This window comes from Balaenoptera ricei, chromosome 2 (assembly GCF_028023285.1).
Source record: "Balaenoptera ricei isolate mBalRic1 chromosome 2, mBalRic1.hap2, whole genome shotgun sequence".
NCBI lineage: Eukaryota > Metazoa > Chordata > Mammalia > Artiodactyla > Balaenopteridae > Balaenoptera > Balaenoptera ricei.
The window spans coordinates 133,719,377-133,734,212 of record NC_082640.1 but is presented as its reverse complement, the minus strand read 5'-3'; the positions used below and the strand labels follow the sequence as shown (position 1 = coordinate 133,734,212).

At 37.3% G+C, this 14,836-nt stretch overlaps 1 protein-coding gene across 5 annotated transcripts in view; it reads right to left on the bottom strand.

The window, feature by feature from the left end:
- Window positions 1-14,836, bottom strand: part of FANCM (FA complementation group M) — an 84,551-nt gene that overhangs the window by 66,708 nt on the left and 3,007 nt on the right. For all 5 annotated transcript variants that reach the window (XM_059914164.1, XM_059914163.1, XM_059914165.1 and 2 more), the window contains exons 3-8: window positions 12,948-13,025; window positions 9,320-9,478; window positions 4,676-4,807; window positions 2,855-2,987; window positions 2,057-2,182; window positions 1,455-1,541 (exon numbers count right to left, since the gene is read on the bottom strand). In XM_059914164.1, the coding sequence (XP_059770147.1) occupies window positions 1,455-1,541; window positions 2,057-2,182; window positions 2,855-2,987; window positions 4,676-4,807; window positions 9,320-9,478; window positions 12,948-13,025 (715 nt within the window). The remainder of the gene's footprint in view (window positions 1-1,454; window positions 1,542-2,056; window positions 2,183-2,854; window positions 2,988-4,675; window positions 4,808-9,319; window positions 9,479-12,947; window positions 13,026-14,836) is intronic.

Sequence of the window (14,836 nt, the reverse complement as noted above, 5' to 3'; positions counted from 1 at the left end):
TCTTCATTCCATTAAAGTTGCTCTACCAAAGTCATCAATAACTTTATATTGCCAAACTCAGTGGATGCTTTTTAGTTCATCTGACCACATCTCTCAGTAGTATTTAACACAATCCACTCCTTCCTACTGAAATAGTCTCTTCCCTCAGCATCTCTGATAATTCACTTGTCTGGTTTCTTTCTCAATCTCCTTTGTGGCATTTTTCCCTCTGAACTCTAAATGTTGGTATTCTGCAGGACTAATTCCCGGCCCTTTGTCCCTAAACTGTATTCCTGGTGATATGATCACATCCATTCTCTAAATTTTAAATATTGCCTTTATGCTGATAACTCTAAAATTTATTTATATATATGTAAATAGATAAAAATATCCCAGACCATTCTTCTGAGACCCAGATTCACTTATCCATTGCCTGCACATCTCAACTTAGATGTCTCAAAAGCATCCTAATATGTTTGCTCTTTCTTCTCCATGTTGTTAGTTTTCTCTTTGTTCGTATATATCATCTGCAAACACACACACACACACACACACACACACACATACTCCTACACTTATGATTTTTTTTCTCATACTCTATGTCCAATCCATCGATAAACACTGTTGGCTCCAACTTCAAAATATATCTAGAATCTATAACCACTTCTCAGAACCACCTTGCTGCTTGGTATTACTATCTTGGTATAAGCTATCATCATCTGTTATCATCTTAGACTATTACAATAGCCTCCTAATTGGCCAACATCTACAAGAGTGATCTTTTAAAAATATAAGTCAGATCACATCACTCTGCTGCTCCGAATGCCTCTGTAATAGTTTCACAAATCACAAGCATTCACAGAATAAAATCCAAAGTCCTGACATGGCCTACAAACCCTACATGACCTGGCCCCTGGCTATCTCTCCAACCTCTGCCTACACCACTCATCCTCATTACACTACTCCAGCCAAATTGGTTTGTTTACTGATCCTTAATCTTACCAAGCACCCTACTGCCTCAGGGCCTTTGAATCTGCTATTCTCTCTGCCAGGAATGATCCTCCTACAGAAATCCACAAGGCTTGCTCCCTTACTTCCATCAGGTAACAGCTCAAACATCACCCTACAAAGAAGTCTGCTCTAAAACCCTGTATAAAATAGCCTTCTTCATGACTCTCTATTTTCTCACCTAGCTTACTTTTCCCTACCATTATATTATACATTGTTTTATTATCTGCTTCCCTTATACTGCCCCAGGCTGACTTTTCTTTTTCACATAATACCCTATTCTTAACATTTCCACCATTCCCCTGGTGCCTATGCTCCCAAAATTTCTCAGAGCTTTTCTATATTCATTATCCAGAATAATTAAAAGCTCATCTTCTCCATAAGAAATGTTAGCACAAACTAATGAGTCAGAGTTTTAGCTTTTTCAATAACTTTGCCTTGCCTTGAGTCTATTAAATACGACCTACCATTCCATGACTTGAAGTGTTCAACTACAACTTCTTCTAATTTCTTTAATTTTGGATGACTATAGCAGAACTTTTTATCTTCATCTCCTGTAAAAAAACAAAACACAAAAAATTTTTCTGTATTTTTCCATATTCGATTACATTAATGTATTTTAATTACCCTTTTCAAAATGGATTCATTAAAACTTATTTCTTTTTATTTAAACAGTAAGTAGCACCTGGGTAGCACACAAACCTTACTGTAAAATAAACTTTGAATTTTTATGAAAATTTCATTCTGAGAAAGACTCCGAATGAGAATCAGCAGCAAAGAGAAGGGAAAAATTCACATTTAGTTAAGCTATAAATCAGTTTTTGGTAGTTCTGAGAATTTTCACTACCAGTAACAACTACTACTAACTTCTATTATATATTTAAAGTTTATGAACTGCTTGAATATATATTTATCCTAAGTTGAAGAATAAGATCTTTTAGCATTTAACAGGTCTATTGCTACAGAAATATAAGTAGGTATAAATAGACATGTGGATCAATGGAGCATAATTTTAAAATTAACCTTGATAAAGAGGAAACAATATAAAATTTTAAAAGAAAAACCAGACCTTTTTTGATAGCAGAAATGCCACTTGCTGAAGTACTACGTGTATGTGCAAACATGCACTCTAGATGATAATAGAGTTTCATGAAGTCCTCATTTCGGCTAAGTTCTTTTTTTGCCCGAGTCATTCCTTCAGAAATTAAGAAAATATTTTTCCAATTAATTTAATAGCAAAACTAATCAAATGTATCATTTATTTAAAAGAAATTAAACTTTAGCAATGAATGCAAGTTTTTCAAATTTAAAAATAAAAACCAGCAACTTTTTCCAGTTCTACATTCACATATGTATTAATGAATGGCTTCCTTTCTTCCAGCAATTTATCAAAATCAAAGAAACATGGGCTGGCACCTTGATCTTGAACTTCCCAGCCTCCAGAACTGTGAGAAACATATGTCCATTGTTCAAGCAAAAAAAAAAAAAGAAGAAGAAGAAGAAGAAAAAGGAAGGAAGGAAGGAAAGGAAAGGAAGAAGGAAGGAAGGAAAAAAGAAAGAAAGAATCTGTTACATAACTATTTCATTGCTTTTTATTTTATTTATTTATTTATTAAGCTGCGCTGGGTCTTAGTTGCAGCATGCGGGATCTAGTTCCCTGACCAGGGATCAAACCCGGGCCTCCTGCATGGGGGAGGACCACCAAGGAAGTCCACTGGACCACCAAGGAAGTCCACTGGACCACCAAGGAAGTCCCCTTCACTGCTTTTTAAAATAAAGCACCTTAAGTAATCCAAACTGCTCAATACATATCGTTAACCAAAATAATACATGTCAGCACTTTAAAAAATAATTTCATATAATTTACCTTTAGTTCCATCCATAATTCCACAAAGGAAGAAATATAATGATCTCATTCCCATTTGCTGCAATAATTCATAACCATGATATAAACTAATACAAATAGCAAACTCTCCCTCGATTATGCCTTGTTGCAGTCCCTAGAAAAAACAAGCATGTATCAAATTTACCCAGAGAAAGAAATGAAGATCCATGTTCCATGCAGAACTTATTGGTTCTACTGAATGTCCTAAGATGTTGCTATGGAAAGGTGTCAATGTACTTTCCATATACAATCTGCCCCTTTATTTAATTCAACATGAAACTTACATTTTAAAGAGAATAAATGAACGGGGGGATATTTATCATATGCTGTTTTTCTTTGCAGGTAAATTATTAGCAGTATATAGATTTGTTTGGTCTTTCAAAACAATTTAATAAGCACCTACTATTTGCCAAGCACTGAGCTAGACATTTGGGATACAAGGGAAAATATAACAGATATGGGCCTATCCTCATAAATGTTTCTGACATCAGGACAAATATTTAATCAAACTGTTTAACACTAACATTTAACACCAAGTATACATGCCACAGTAACATCTGACAGGGAGCACCAGACACTGTTATAAGCACACTACTTATACAAACTTATTTAATCTTAACACCTAGGAGGTAGGTACTATTGTTATGCCCATTTTACAGATGCGGAAGCTCACGTAGGTGATAAGTAGCAGAGCCAGTATTTGAACCTAGGAAATTTGGCCCAGTGTGCTTGTGCTTTTAACCACTACTCTCAAGGAAAAGTAAAGTACATATTCCTTTTATAGGAGCATACAGTCGGTATATCTATACAATAAGATACCTTTAAAAGACCATTGAGAATATATTTTAATTATTTTCCTTTATTAGAGATGAAGACTATTATTTAATACCTTACATTTTTAGTAGCATTTAATATCAGTTACACTCATTTTAAATGCTTCCAGGATAGTGATAAATGCCTTAAAATGGCACCCTAATTACCTAAAAGGGTAAAACAACATCTCTGTAAAACATAAACTCTCATCAGTGAGATCAAGTTCAACAGGTTTAGATTTATGATTTAAAATTTTAATGAACCTTTAACTCCTAGCAGAAACTTTAAAACATTTTATTAAAGTTTAGCATAATATACTGCAATTTCACAGAAAATTCCCTTTGTGGTTTCCCAGATACTATAAAGTCCGTATTTCTAGTATAACATTTAAAGCTACTCCCAGGTGGTCACAACCTAGATCCTATCTGACTCCCTCAATCCTTTACCTCAGTCAAATTGGTTTTCTCACTGTCTCCTTTATATCTTCATTCAATTGCCTCTGTTCTTTTGCACATGCATTCCCTCACAGTTCCAAGAATGACTCAGTGCCTTTTCATGCTTGTGAGCATCTCTTTTGACTCTGGACCTAACTTGATGGATATGTTCCTACCCACCTATTTTTTTCCTATAAAGATTAAAAATACAAAGCTTACTGTGATGCTTAATCCAACCTCGGTATGGAGATTTAAGACTAAATGCTATGGGTCTAAAAGTTAGTTAAAATCTACCCTCTTATGACCCTTTGACTTTGCAAAACAGAAGTGAACTAAAAGACCAATTCTTAATTAAAAGTTATAAGATAAATTTATCTTAATTCACATCATTAAACTGTATCCCTGCTAGATCTTTTTCATGTTTTTATAAACTATATAAACCATCCCTGAATTCTTGATGAGCTAATATATACCAAAAAACAATCATTATTTACATTTCATCCTGGTTCTGAGTAAAAATGTAGTCTATCAGCAAAATTTATTTTAAAATACCTACCACAATATTTGGAGATGGGTTTTTCCTAAATTGATCTCTTGCCAGAATTATCTGGTATTTTGTTAGATTGGGAATATCCCTTCTCATCAAAACATTCCTCTGAATCAAAGAACTGGCAAGTGCTTCCAAAATCTGCAAATTTCAAAGAAATTTAGTTTAAGTTTATTTTAAAATCCTTTTTCAAATACATTTCCTCACATACTAAAATAGTTTTATATATTAAATTATATATAAAATAAAGTTTGTCTTAAAATGAATTTTTAAGTAAACACAGAAGAGATGATAAAATTTTAAAGTACTTGACAATTATCTCCAGATAATCCATGTGAGAGTCAGCATAAGCAATTATTAGATTCAACGATAATTCAAGAACATATGTGTTGGGCTTCCCTGGTGGCGCAGCAGTTAAGAATCCGCCTGCCAATGCAGGGGACATGGGTTCAAGCCCTGGTCCAGGAAGATCCCACATGCCGCGGAGCAACTAAGCCCATGCACCACAACTTCTGAGCCTGTGCTCTAGAGCCGCGAGCCACAACTACTGAGCCCGTGGGCCTAGAGCCTGTGCTCTGCAACAAGAGAAGCCACCGCAATGAGAAGCCGGTGCACTGCAACGAAGAGTAGCCCTTGCTCGTCGCAACCAGAGAAAAAGCCCGTGCACAGTAACGAAGACCCAATGCAGCCAAAAATAAAATAAATAAATTTATTAAAAAAAAAAAGGAACATATGTGTTTATCTGTTTATTTCTTAACTCTCCTCCTCTCCCTCCAAACTAAGCACAATGAAAGGAGGGCCTTGATTTTTTTCTCTGTTGCATCTTCAGTGCCTAGAACAAGTCTAGCACATAGGTAAATATTTGCAGAGGGATGACTAAATCAAAATTCCTTGAGTACATTTAATTTCATTCACTGATTCATTCTCTCAAAAATATTCATTAAGGGACTTCCCTGGTGGTCCAGTGGTTAAGAATCTGCCTTCCAATGCAGGGGACGCGGGTTCGATCCCTGGTTGGGGAACTAGGATCCCACATGCCACAGGGCAACTAAGTCTGCACGCTGCAACTACTGAGCCCGCACGCTCTGGAGCCTGTGTGCCACAACTAGAGAGCCCGCGCCGCAACTAGAGAAGCCCACGTGCCATAATGAAAGATCCTGCATGCCGCAACAAAGATCCCGCATGCCACAACTAAGACTTGACATAGCCAAATAAACAAATAGATATTTTTAAAAATATATTCATTAAACATATACTATATATCAAGCATTGTTCCTGATGCTGGGGATATTGTGGCTGAGACAAATGAAGTTTCTGCTTTCCTAAAGTTTACACTCAATAGAGGGAAGGAATAAAGAAGTGAACAAAGAAAGTAGAGAATTTTGATTATGATAATGCATTTAAGAACCTAAAACACAGTAATGCTTTGTAGAGTAGAATCTTTGATGGGAAGGGGGTCGCTATTATATAAGTGGACAAAGAGGGTTTCTTTCTTTCTTTCCTTCCTCCCTACCTCCCCCACTTCCTTTCTTTCTTTCTTTTTTTTGGGGGGTGGGGGGGAGGAGCAGCAATCGTGCTGCCCGAGCACCCCCTGCCTCATCCCTCGTCCAGCCCCAGGATGCAGAGGAGCGGGCCCTTGGATTGTGACCTTGCCAGCGCCCTTCCACCTCTGAGCATCCCGTTTCCCACACTAAGATTCCTGGCTGGGGATGGACCGCTCCAGGCCAGGGCTGCCTCCGGTACCAAGCAGCAGGAGAGACAGTGGTCCGGGTTGGGCAAGCAACGGAGCCTACTGCTGCATGGGTGACAGCAGGGCGCTCTCAGGGGAGAACTGGGCATCTAGGCTCCCACAGTTCTCCACGTGTTCATGCCACCGAAGACGGTTTCTTTTAAGAGGTAATACTTGACATCTGAATGATACAGTGTGCCTAGCCTGAGAAGTTCTGAAGACAGAGCATTCCAGGCAGAGGAAACAGCAAACAAAAGGTCCTGAGCTTGATGTCATAGTGAAGGTAAAAAGCGACCTCAGATGAAGACCTACTACAGCAATATGTAATTTGCCTAAGTTTCATTTCCTAAAATATAGCTATTTTAGTACATTTCAATCTTTCCTCTCTTCTAGCTTTGCTGATCAGCTTTGCTGACCACATGTGCCTAAAGAAGCACTCTAAAAAAATCAATAAAGTTAAATTATTATATGTGATTATACAAATTACAACTTTCATATTCTTAGAAATGGAGTGATTTTAATCATAACCAAATGTATTAGCATTTATGAGATGATTACCAGAAACACTTTGCCATATCTTAAATTATTAACACTTAGAATTATGTTACAAATAATTTAAAAACAAAAAACAAACCATATTTCTATAAAACTTCTCTTTAAGAAAGACTTATTAAAGATTGAATGATAGATAAACTTTCTGGTTATTCATTCCTGAATAACAAACTACTTCAAAACATCATAGGTTAAAACAACAACCATTTCATTTGCTTGTGATTTTTTTTCTGCAGGGAAGAATTCAAGCAAGTAACAGAGAGGGCCTAGAAGGGATGATGACACAGCAACAATGAACATATCTAGTGCCCATGTCTTGGTTTCTAAATACAACTCTTCCATAGAAGGAATAAGGATTCCTTGGAGAAATGGTTGATTCTATGGCTGGGACAGGACAACTACTAAATGAGCATAAAATATCTTGTAATACCAGAAAGTTAGGAACTAGTCCTCCCCCAACCACCCCCCTGCCCCCAACAAAAAGTGCATGTCTAAAGGACACAGGGGCCATTTTAAAGGAACTCCTGATGGCCAAAGCTGGAACAATCTGAGCAACAAAATTAATAATGATAGTATAGAACTTAACCCACAGGAAAAAATAATTATCCATTAATATAATAATTATCCATATTAATATAAAGAATTGAAAAAGTAAATTGGGGAGAAGAAACAGCTCTTCATTATAGAAGAATTCAAATTAACAAATGTAAAAGAAATGAGGGAAACAACAAACAATGATTAGGCAAATACTACAGGAATAACTGTTGTAGGCAAGAACAATCATTATATGCTAAAGTTAGTGGACAAAATATTTTGAGAATCAGGGTATTTGCATAGTCTCAAAGTATCTCCCCACTGGAACTCTCTATACTATTTTTGCAAATTTCCTAAAAGTCTAAAATTATTGCAAAACAAAATACTAAAAATAAAAAAGAATTCTGTCAGGGCATTGCAGTGACAGCTCGTCTCTGCTCCTGATGTCTAGAGTCTCAGACAGCTGGGAGCTTGCTGAAATAGCTCAACTGAGGCCATGTGTCTGCACCCTCAGTTCTAGCTATCTACTGGCTCCTCCTTTCTCCTCAGCATGGTTAACTTGAGGCTCACCATGGCTAACTTAGGGTTCACCACATTCTATTGGTCAAAGTCAGCCTAGGGTAAGCCTAGATTCTAGGGAAGGGGAAATGTATCCTGCCTCTCAATGGGAAGAGTAGCAAAGAATTTGTAGCCATCTTTAATCCACAGCAATGAGGATATAAAAACAAGGTTTTCTCCTAGCATGACAATAATTATGAAGTTTAGAAAACCAATTGCTACCCCAAATTTCTCCCATTGAAAGTGATAACTGCCTAAGCAGTTGTCTTACAGCTACAGTATTGACATTTGGACCAGATATTTCTTTGTTGTTGGGGGGGCTCTCCTATCCATTGCGGGATGTTAAGCAGCATTCCTGGCCTCTATACACTAGATGCCAGTAACAAGTCCACTCCCCACACCCTCCAGTTAGAACAATCAAAAATGTGTCAATGGGCTTCCCTGGTGGCGCAGTGGTTAAGAATCTGCCCTCCAATGCAGGGGACACGGGTTCGAGCCCTGGTCTGGGAAGATCTCACATGCCGCAGAGCAACTAAGACCATGTGCCACAACTACTTAGCCTGCACTCTAGAGCCCGTGACCCACAACTGCTGAAGCACGCACGCCTAGAGCCCGTGCTCCGCAACAAGACAAGCCACTGCAATGAGAAGCCCGCGCACCGCAACGGAGAGTGGCCCCCACTCGCCGCAACTAGAGAAAGCCCGCGCGCAGCAACAAAGACCCAATGCAGCCAATCAATCAATCAATCAATCAATCAATCAATCATGTGTCAAGACATTGCCAAATGCCACCAAGTGGGCAAGATAGTCCCCAGTTGAGAAACACTGCTGTACAAGGGATCAGGGAGGAATATACTGAAAATATATTTCCTTACAAAGGAAGTTCTGGTTGAATCTGGATACATGTTTTGGGTGTGTTCACTATGTGAAAATTCACTGTGCTGCACACTTACATTTAATGCACTATGCTGTTCATATATGTTTGGGGGGGCTGGTTATACTGCAATTAAAAGGTTTACTTAAGAAAATACAAAACCACATAAGGTTATAATTGGCTTTAGAAATGGTCCATCATTTTGTATTTCCTCTTTAACTTATAGTTTGCCAGTACATATAAAACATGGCACTCATACTGAAAATTTTCATTTCAAAGAATTTTTTACCATATTAATTATATAAATGATTATAACTATATATTCTTACAGTCAGACTCTGTTAACTAAAGTAATTACATTACCAGTTCATTTATTAAAACCCTGAATTATGATAAAAATGGCTTACCTGTATATATGCCTTTTGGATAGCTCCAAGTTCTTCACCAAGGGGAACAACAAGCTTTTCAACTCGTCTTTCATGAGAGTATGGCAAAATATCTGGAGAATCTTCAGAACGAATCTCTATCTGCCCAATTAGTAGATTAGTAATAACTTGTTGCACAGCCTACAGAAAATCAATTAAGTATGATTATATATTATATTACTTGTTAAATTTTTTAGTTTGTCACTAACAAAAATAAAATAGCAATAAGTTTTTGAAAAAAACATTAGAAATTTATATCATTAAATATTTTTTAAAACTACAAATTATAGCACATCAGGAGTGGCACAATAGGGGAAAATGCTTTTGAAACATCTTTCTTGCATGCCAAGCATCCAAGAGATGAAATGTCCAACAAGTTCCTCAAATGTATTTTGTGTTTTCCAATGGTAGTGATATATCCTGTCAATATTTATAAAGACTCAGACAAAAGAGGAGTTTTAGATTAGCAAACCAAATCCCCAAAACATTATATAACAGTCAATTTTAGAGCCAGAACTAAAACCCAGATTTCCTGATTCCCTGGCAAATACTTTTTTCCACTGAATTTTAATGGGGAAAACAGAGAAGTCCTGTTACTACTAAAAGATACAAATGTACCTTGGGAATACTTTACAAACTGACTTGTTAAGAAACTGAGGGCACAGGTCCTACGCTAAATCAATTATTAATAAATGAGTGGAGGGAATTCCCTGGCAGTCCAGTGGTTAAGACTCTACGCTTTCATTGCCAAGGGTGAGGGTTTGATCCCTGGCCAGGAACTAAGATCCCACAAGCTGCGGGTGTGGCCAAAAATAAAAATAAATAAATAAATAAATGAGTGGAATATTTTCCATTTAAATCAATATATATGATGTGAATGTATTTCTGGAGCTAAATTTCATTCACCAGAAGCTTATAAAGGAACTTAATTGTAAAAATAGGGAATTTAAGAAAAAACAAAAAACCTGTTGGTATAAACAACTGCTGTACCATTAGACCACAGTACTACTGGGTGTGATGAAAAAAAGAAAGGAAGGGAGAGATAGATAGATGGATGGAGGGAGGGAGGGAGGGAGGAAGAATCCTGAAAGTATCCAGAAATTAAGAACTCCTTTTTTTTAAACTAGTAAAGCCTCATGGGCTTAGTTTCAGACAAAAAATCCTCTAGGGTAAGAATCACATCTTAGTCACTTTTGTATTCCCAACACCTAGTATAGTGCCTAATACAGCAGTACACTATAGTTACTGAATGTCCACATACATTCAAACTCTAGAGTAAATATATGACCATTTTATAAAATTGACTAAGACTTCAGTATTTTTTTTTCTTTTGGCCGCACGGCATGTGGGATCTTAGTTCCCCGACCAGGGATTGAACCCGTGCCCCCTGTGCTCGTAGCACGGAGTCTTAACCACTGGACCGCCAGGGAAGTCCCAGACTTTAGTATTTTTAATCATTCATTCATTCAAGAAATATTTGAGTGGGCTTCCCTGGTGGCGCAGTGGTTGAGAATCTGCCTGCCAATGCAGGGGACACGGGTTCGAGCCCTGCTCTGGGAAGATCCCACATGCCGCGGAGCAACTAGGCCCGTGAGCCACAATTGCTGAGCCTGCGCGTCTGGAGCCTGTGCTCCGCAACAAGAGAGGCCGCGATAGTGAGAGGCCCGCGCACCGCGATGAAGAGTGGCCCCCACTTGCCGCAACTGGAGAAAGCCCTCGCACAGAAACGAAGACCCCATACAGCCATAAATATAAATAAATAAATAATAAAAAATAAAAAATAAGAAAAAAAGAATGTCTTTAAAAAAAAAAAAAAAAGAAATATTTGAGTAATTCCCACATGCCAGGTATTGAATTGGTGATAGAGGTATAACCAAGATAGACATAATCCCTACATTCATGTAGGTACTATTTTAGTGGAGCAAAAAGACAACAAATAAATGAATAAGCAAAAGAATGACAGATTGTGGTAGATATTAAGAAGAAAATAACAAGATAGGAAGAGTTGACTTTTCATAGCTTAAGAGTGAATTTTTCTGAAGAGGTGATATTTAAGCAGAGACTTGATGACTAAAAACAATCAAGCATGTTTAAACAAGGTTGGGCAGAAATGATAGGATAGAAATTTCTAAAACTAATCAAGGCTATGGACAGAAGGAAAAAAGTCTATGGCCTGGCAGAATTGAAAGCTACCTTTGAAATTATCCAGAACCTAACACAGAAGACCATTCAGAGCTACTAAATTAGAATGTCATGGGATAAGGCTCAAAATCTGCATGGGATAGGGCTCAAAACTTTTTACCATCCTCCAATAAAGGAAACCTGAGCTCCCTGGAGAAATGGTGGATTCCACAGTGGGGACAGGAAAAATACTAAATGAGCATAAAATATCTTGTGATGCCAATAAGTTAGGAAGTGTTCAAAACAAACACACAAACAAACAAAAGTGCATTCTAAAGGACACAGGAGCCATCTTCAAGGCATTCTCAATGGCCCAATCTAGAACAATCAAAATTATTAATGATAGTATTGGATTGTAGCCCATAAAAAAAAAAAAAAAAATATATATATATATATATATATATATATATATATATCCATTAGTCCATATTGATGTAAAGACCTGAATTAAAAATAAATGAGGAGAGAAGACAGCTTTTCACAACAGAAGAATTCAAATTTTAAAATGTAAAAGAAATGAGGGAAAGAGGAAATAATGATTAGGTAAACAGCACAGTAATAATTGTTTCAAGCAAGAACCATCACTGGATGCTAAAACAGAATATTTACATAGTCTCATAGTATCTCCCCCACAACAGACTTAATTAAAAAGGGAAAAACAGTAGTTTTACAATGGAGAAACCAGAAAGTCATCATCTGAACCAAGTCAAAATTAACAGCACCAGTAATAAGACAGATCATCATGTATTCTCAGATACAATGCACTAAGAAAGGTACAGCATCACTTCTGGGGTATTCTTGCCCAAAATGCATACATAACCTCACTCCAATCATAAGAAAACATCAGACAATCCCAAATTGAGGGATATTCTACAAAATAACTGGCACCTACTCTTCAAAAGCATCAAGGTCATGGAAGACAAGAAAAGAATGAGAACTGTCACAGACTGGAAGGTACTGAGGAGACGTGATAACTAAATGCAATGTGGGATCACAGACTGGACCCAGAGCAGAAAAGGACCCTGATGGGAAAACTGGCAATAGTCAAATAAGATTTGCAGATCAGTTACTAGTATTGTACCAATGTTAATTTCCTGGTTTTGATAATTTTACTATGGTTATGTAATATGTTAACAGGGGAAGCTGAGTGAAGGATATACAGAGATTTTAATTTTTGCAAATTTTCTGGAAGTCTAAAGTCATTTCAAAATAAAACAGTAAAAATTTAAACAACAGCTTTAGGTGATTCTTTGGCACACTGAAGTCTGAAGACTCTAATGTAGATAGTCTCCTACAACCATAGAAGAAAAGGTAGGCATCTTATATGAAATGCTGTACTCCTGATGTTAAACTAAATACTAGACTGGAAAACTGATCTGGTCACATACAAAAGTTCTTATTTTCTTAAACATTAATAAATTTTACTTACCTTTATATCACTACCTGGTGTGGCACTAAGAGCCAAGATTCTAAAGTGATCTGTATATTTGACTAGTTCTCTTACAACCTTAAAAAAAAACAAACAATTCTTTAATTTCATCTGCCCAATACAAAAATAAAAATGATTCTGTTAAACAAGCTATTATATCTGATCCACTATCATTGTTCCTTATTTAGAGTATTGATGGGCTAGCAGATGGAACTATCATGTTATCTGAAGAGCAAATGATTTAGGTTTATACTCTATCCCAATCAAAAACACTTTAGGGTTTCTTCTATACATAAAGCTACGACATCAAGGCCTATATTGAGGCAAATCAAAATATTCAAAGGGCTAATTCAAGAGCAAATGGTAGAAAAAGATCAAGTTTATTCTCCATTGCTTGGGCCACAGTCTAGGCTTACAGCTATATCCATATGCACACTTGCCAGATTAAGATAAATCATAACACAAAACTAGAAAAAAAAATTAAATACAGGGACTTCCCTCGTGGCGCAGCGGTTAAGAATCTGCCTGCCAACGCAGGGAACACGGGTTCGACCCCTGGTCCAGGAAGATCCCTCATGCCGTGGAGCAACTAAGCCCGTGCGCCACAACTACTGAGCCTGTGCTCTAGAGCCTGCGAGCCACAACTACTGAGCCCACGTGCCCCAACTACTGAAGCCCGCGAGCCTACAGCCCACGCTTCGTAACAAGAGAAGCCACCGCAATGAGAAACCCTCACACCGCAAAGAAGAGTAGCCCCCGCTCACCGCAACTAGAGAAAGCCCATGCGCAGCAATAAAGACCCAACACAGCCAAAAATAAATAAATTAATTAATTTTTAAAAAATTAAATACAAATGTGAAATTAGATTTGAAATGAAAAAAGTTTGTTTTAGGAAAGATTTTAAAGAAGTTAGATTTCATGTGTAAGGCTCACAATTTTTAAATTAAGTTTATTCATAAAAGAATAAGGCTGGGGCTTCCCTGGTGGCGCAGTGGTTGAGAATCTGCCTGCCAATGCAGGGGACACGGGTTCGAGCCCTGCTCTGGAAAGATCCCACATGCCGCGGAGCAACTAGGCCCGTGAGCCACAACTACTGAGCCTGCGCGTCTGGAGCCTGTGCTCCGCAACAAGAGAGGCCGTGACAGTGAGAGGCCCGCGCACCGCGATGAAGAGTGGCCCCCGCTTGCCACAACTAGAGAAAGCCCTCACACAGAAACGAAGACCCAACACAGCCAAAAATAAAATAAATAAATAAATTTTTTAAAAAAAGAATAAGGCTAATTTGGGGTAATTTTTAAAATCTAAATTCCCTTTTAAATCCTAAAACATTTTCTAAGGGGCACCAAAGCATCACTCTAGGCTTTACAATTTGAATTCAACACCCACTTCTGGTATAATCAATACTGGATAATTTGCCAGATTCCCATATGCCCCAATACAAGGAAAAAGGACCCCTAAGTAAACTGAGTCACAGGAACAGCTCTTAGTATCCCATAGTTCCACATTAGATGTAGGAAACTAAAAGCAGATTATTTTTTTTAATTGAAGTATAGTCGATTTACAATACTGTCTTAGTTTCAGGTGTACAGCATAGTGATTCAGTATTTTTGCATATTATATAACACTATAGATTATTACAAGATAATGGGCATAATTCCCAGTGCTCTACAGTAAATCCTTGTTGCTTATCTATTTTACATATAGTAGTTTGTATCTGTTAATCCCATACCCTAATTTGTCCCTCCCCCCTTTCCTCTCCGCTTTGGTAACTACAAGTTTGTGCTCTATGTCTGTGAGTCTGTTTCTGTTTTGTATATACATTCATTTGTATTATCTTTTTAGATTCCACATATAAGTTATATCATATAGTATTTGTATTTCTCTGTTTG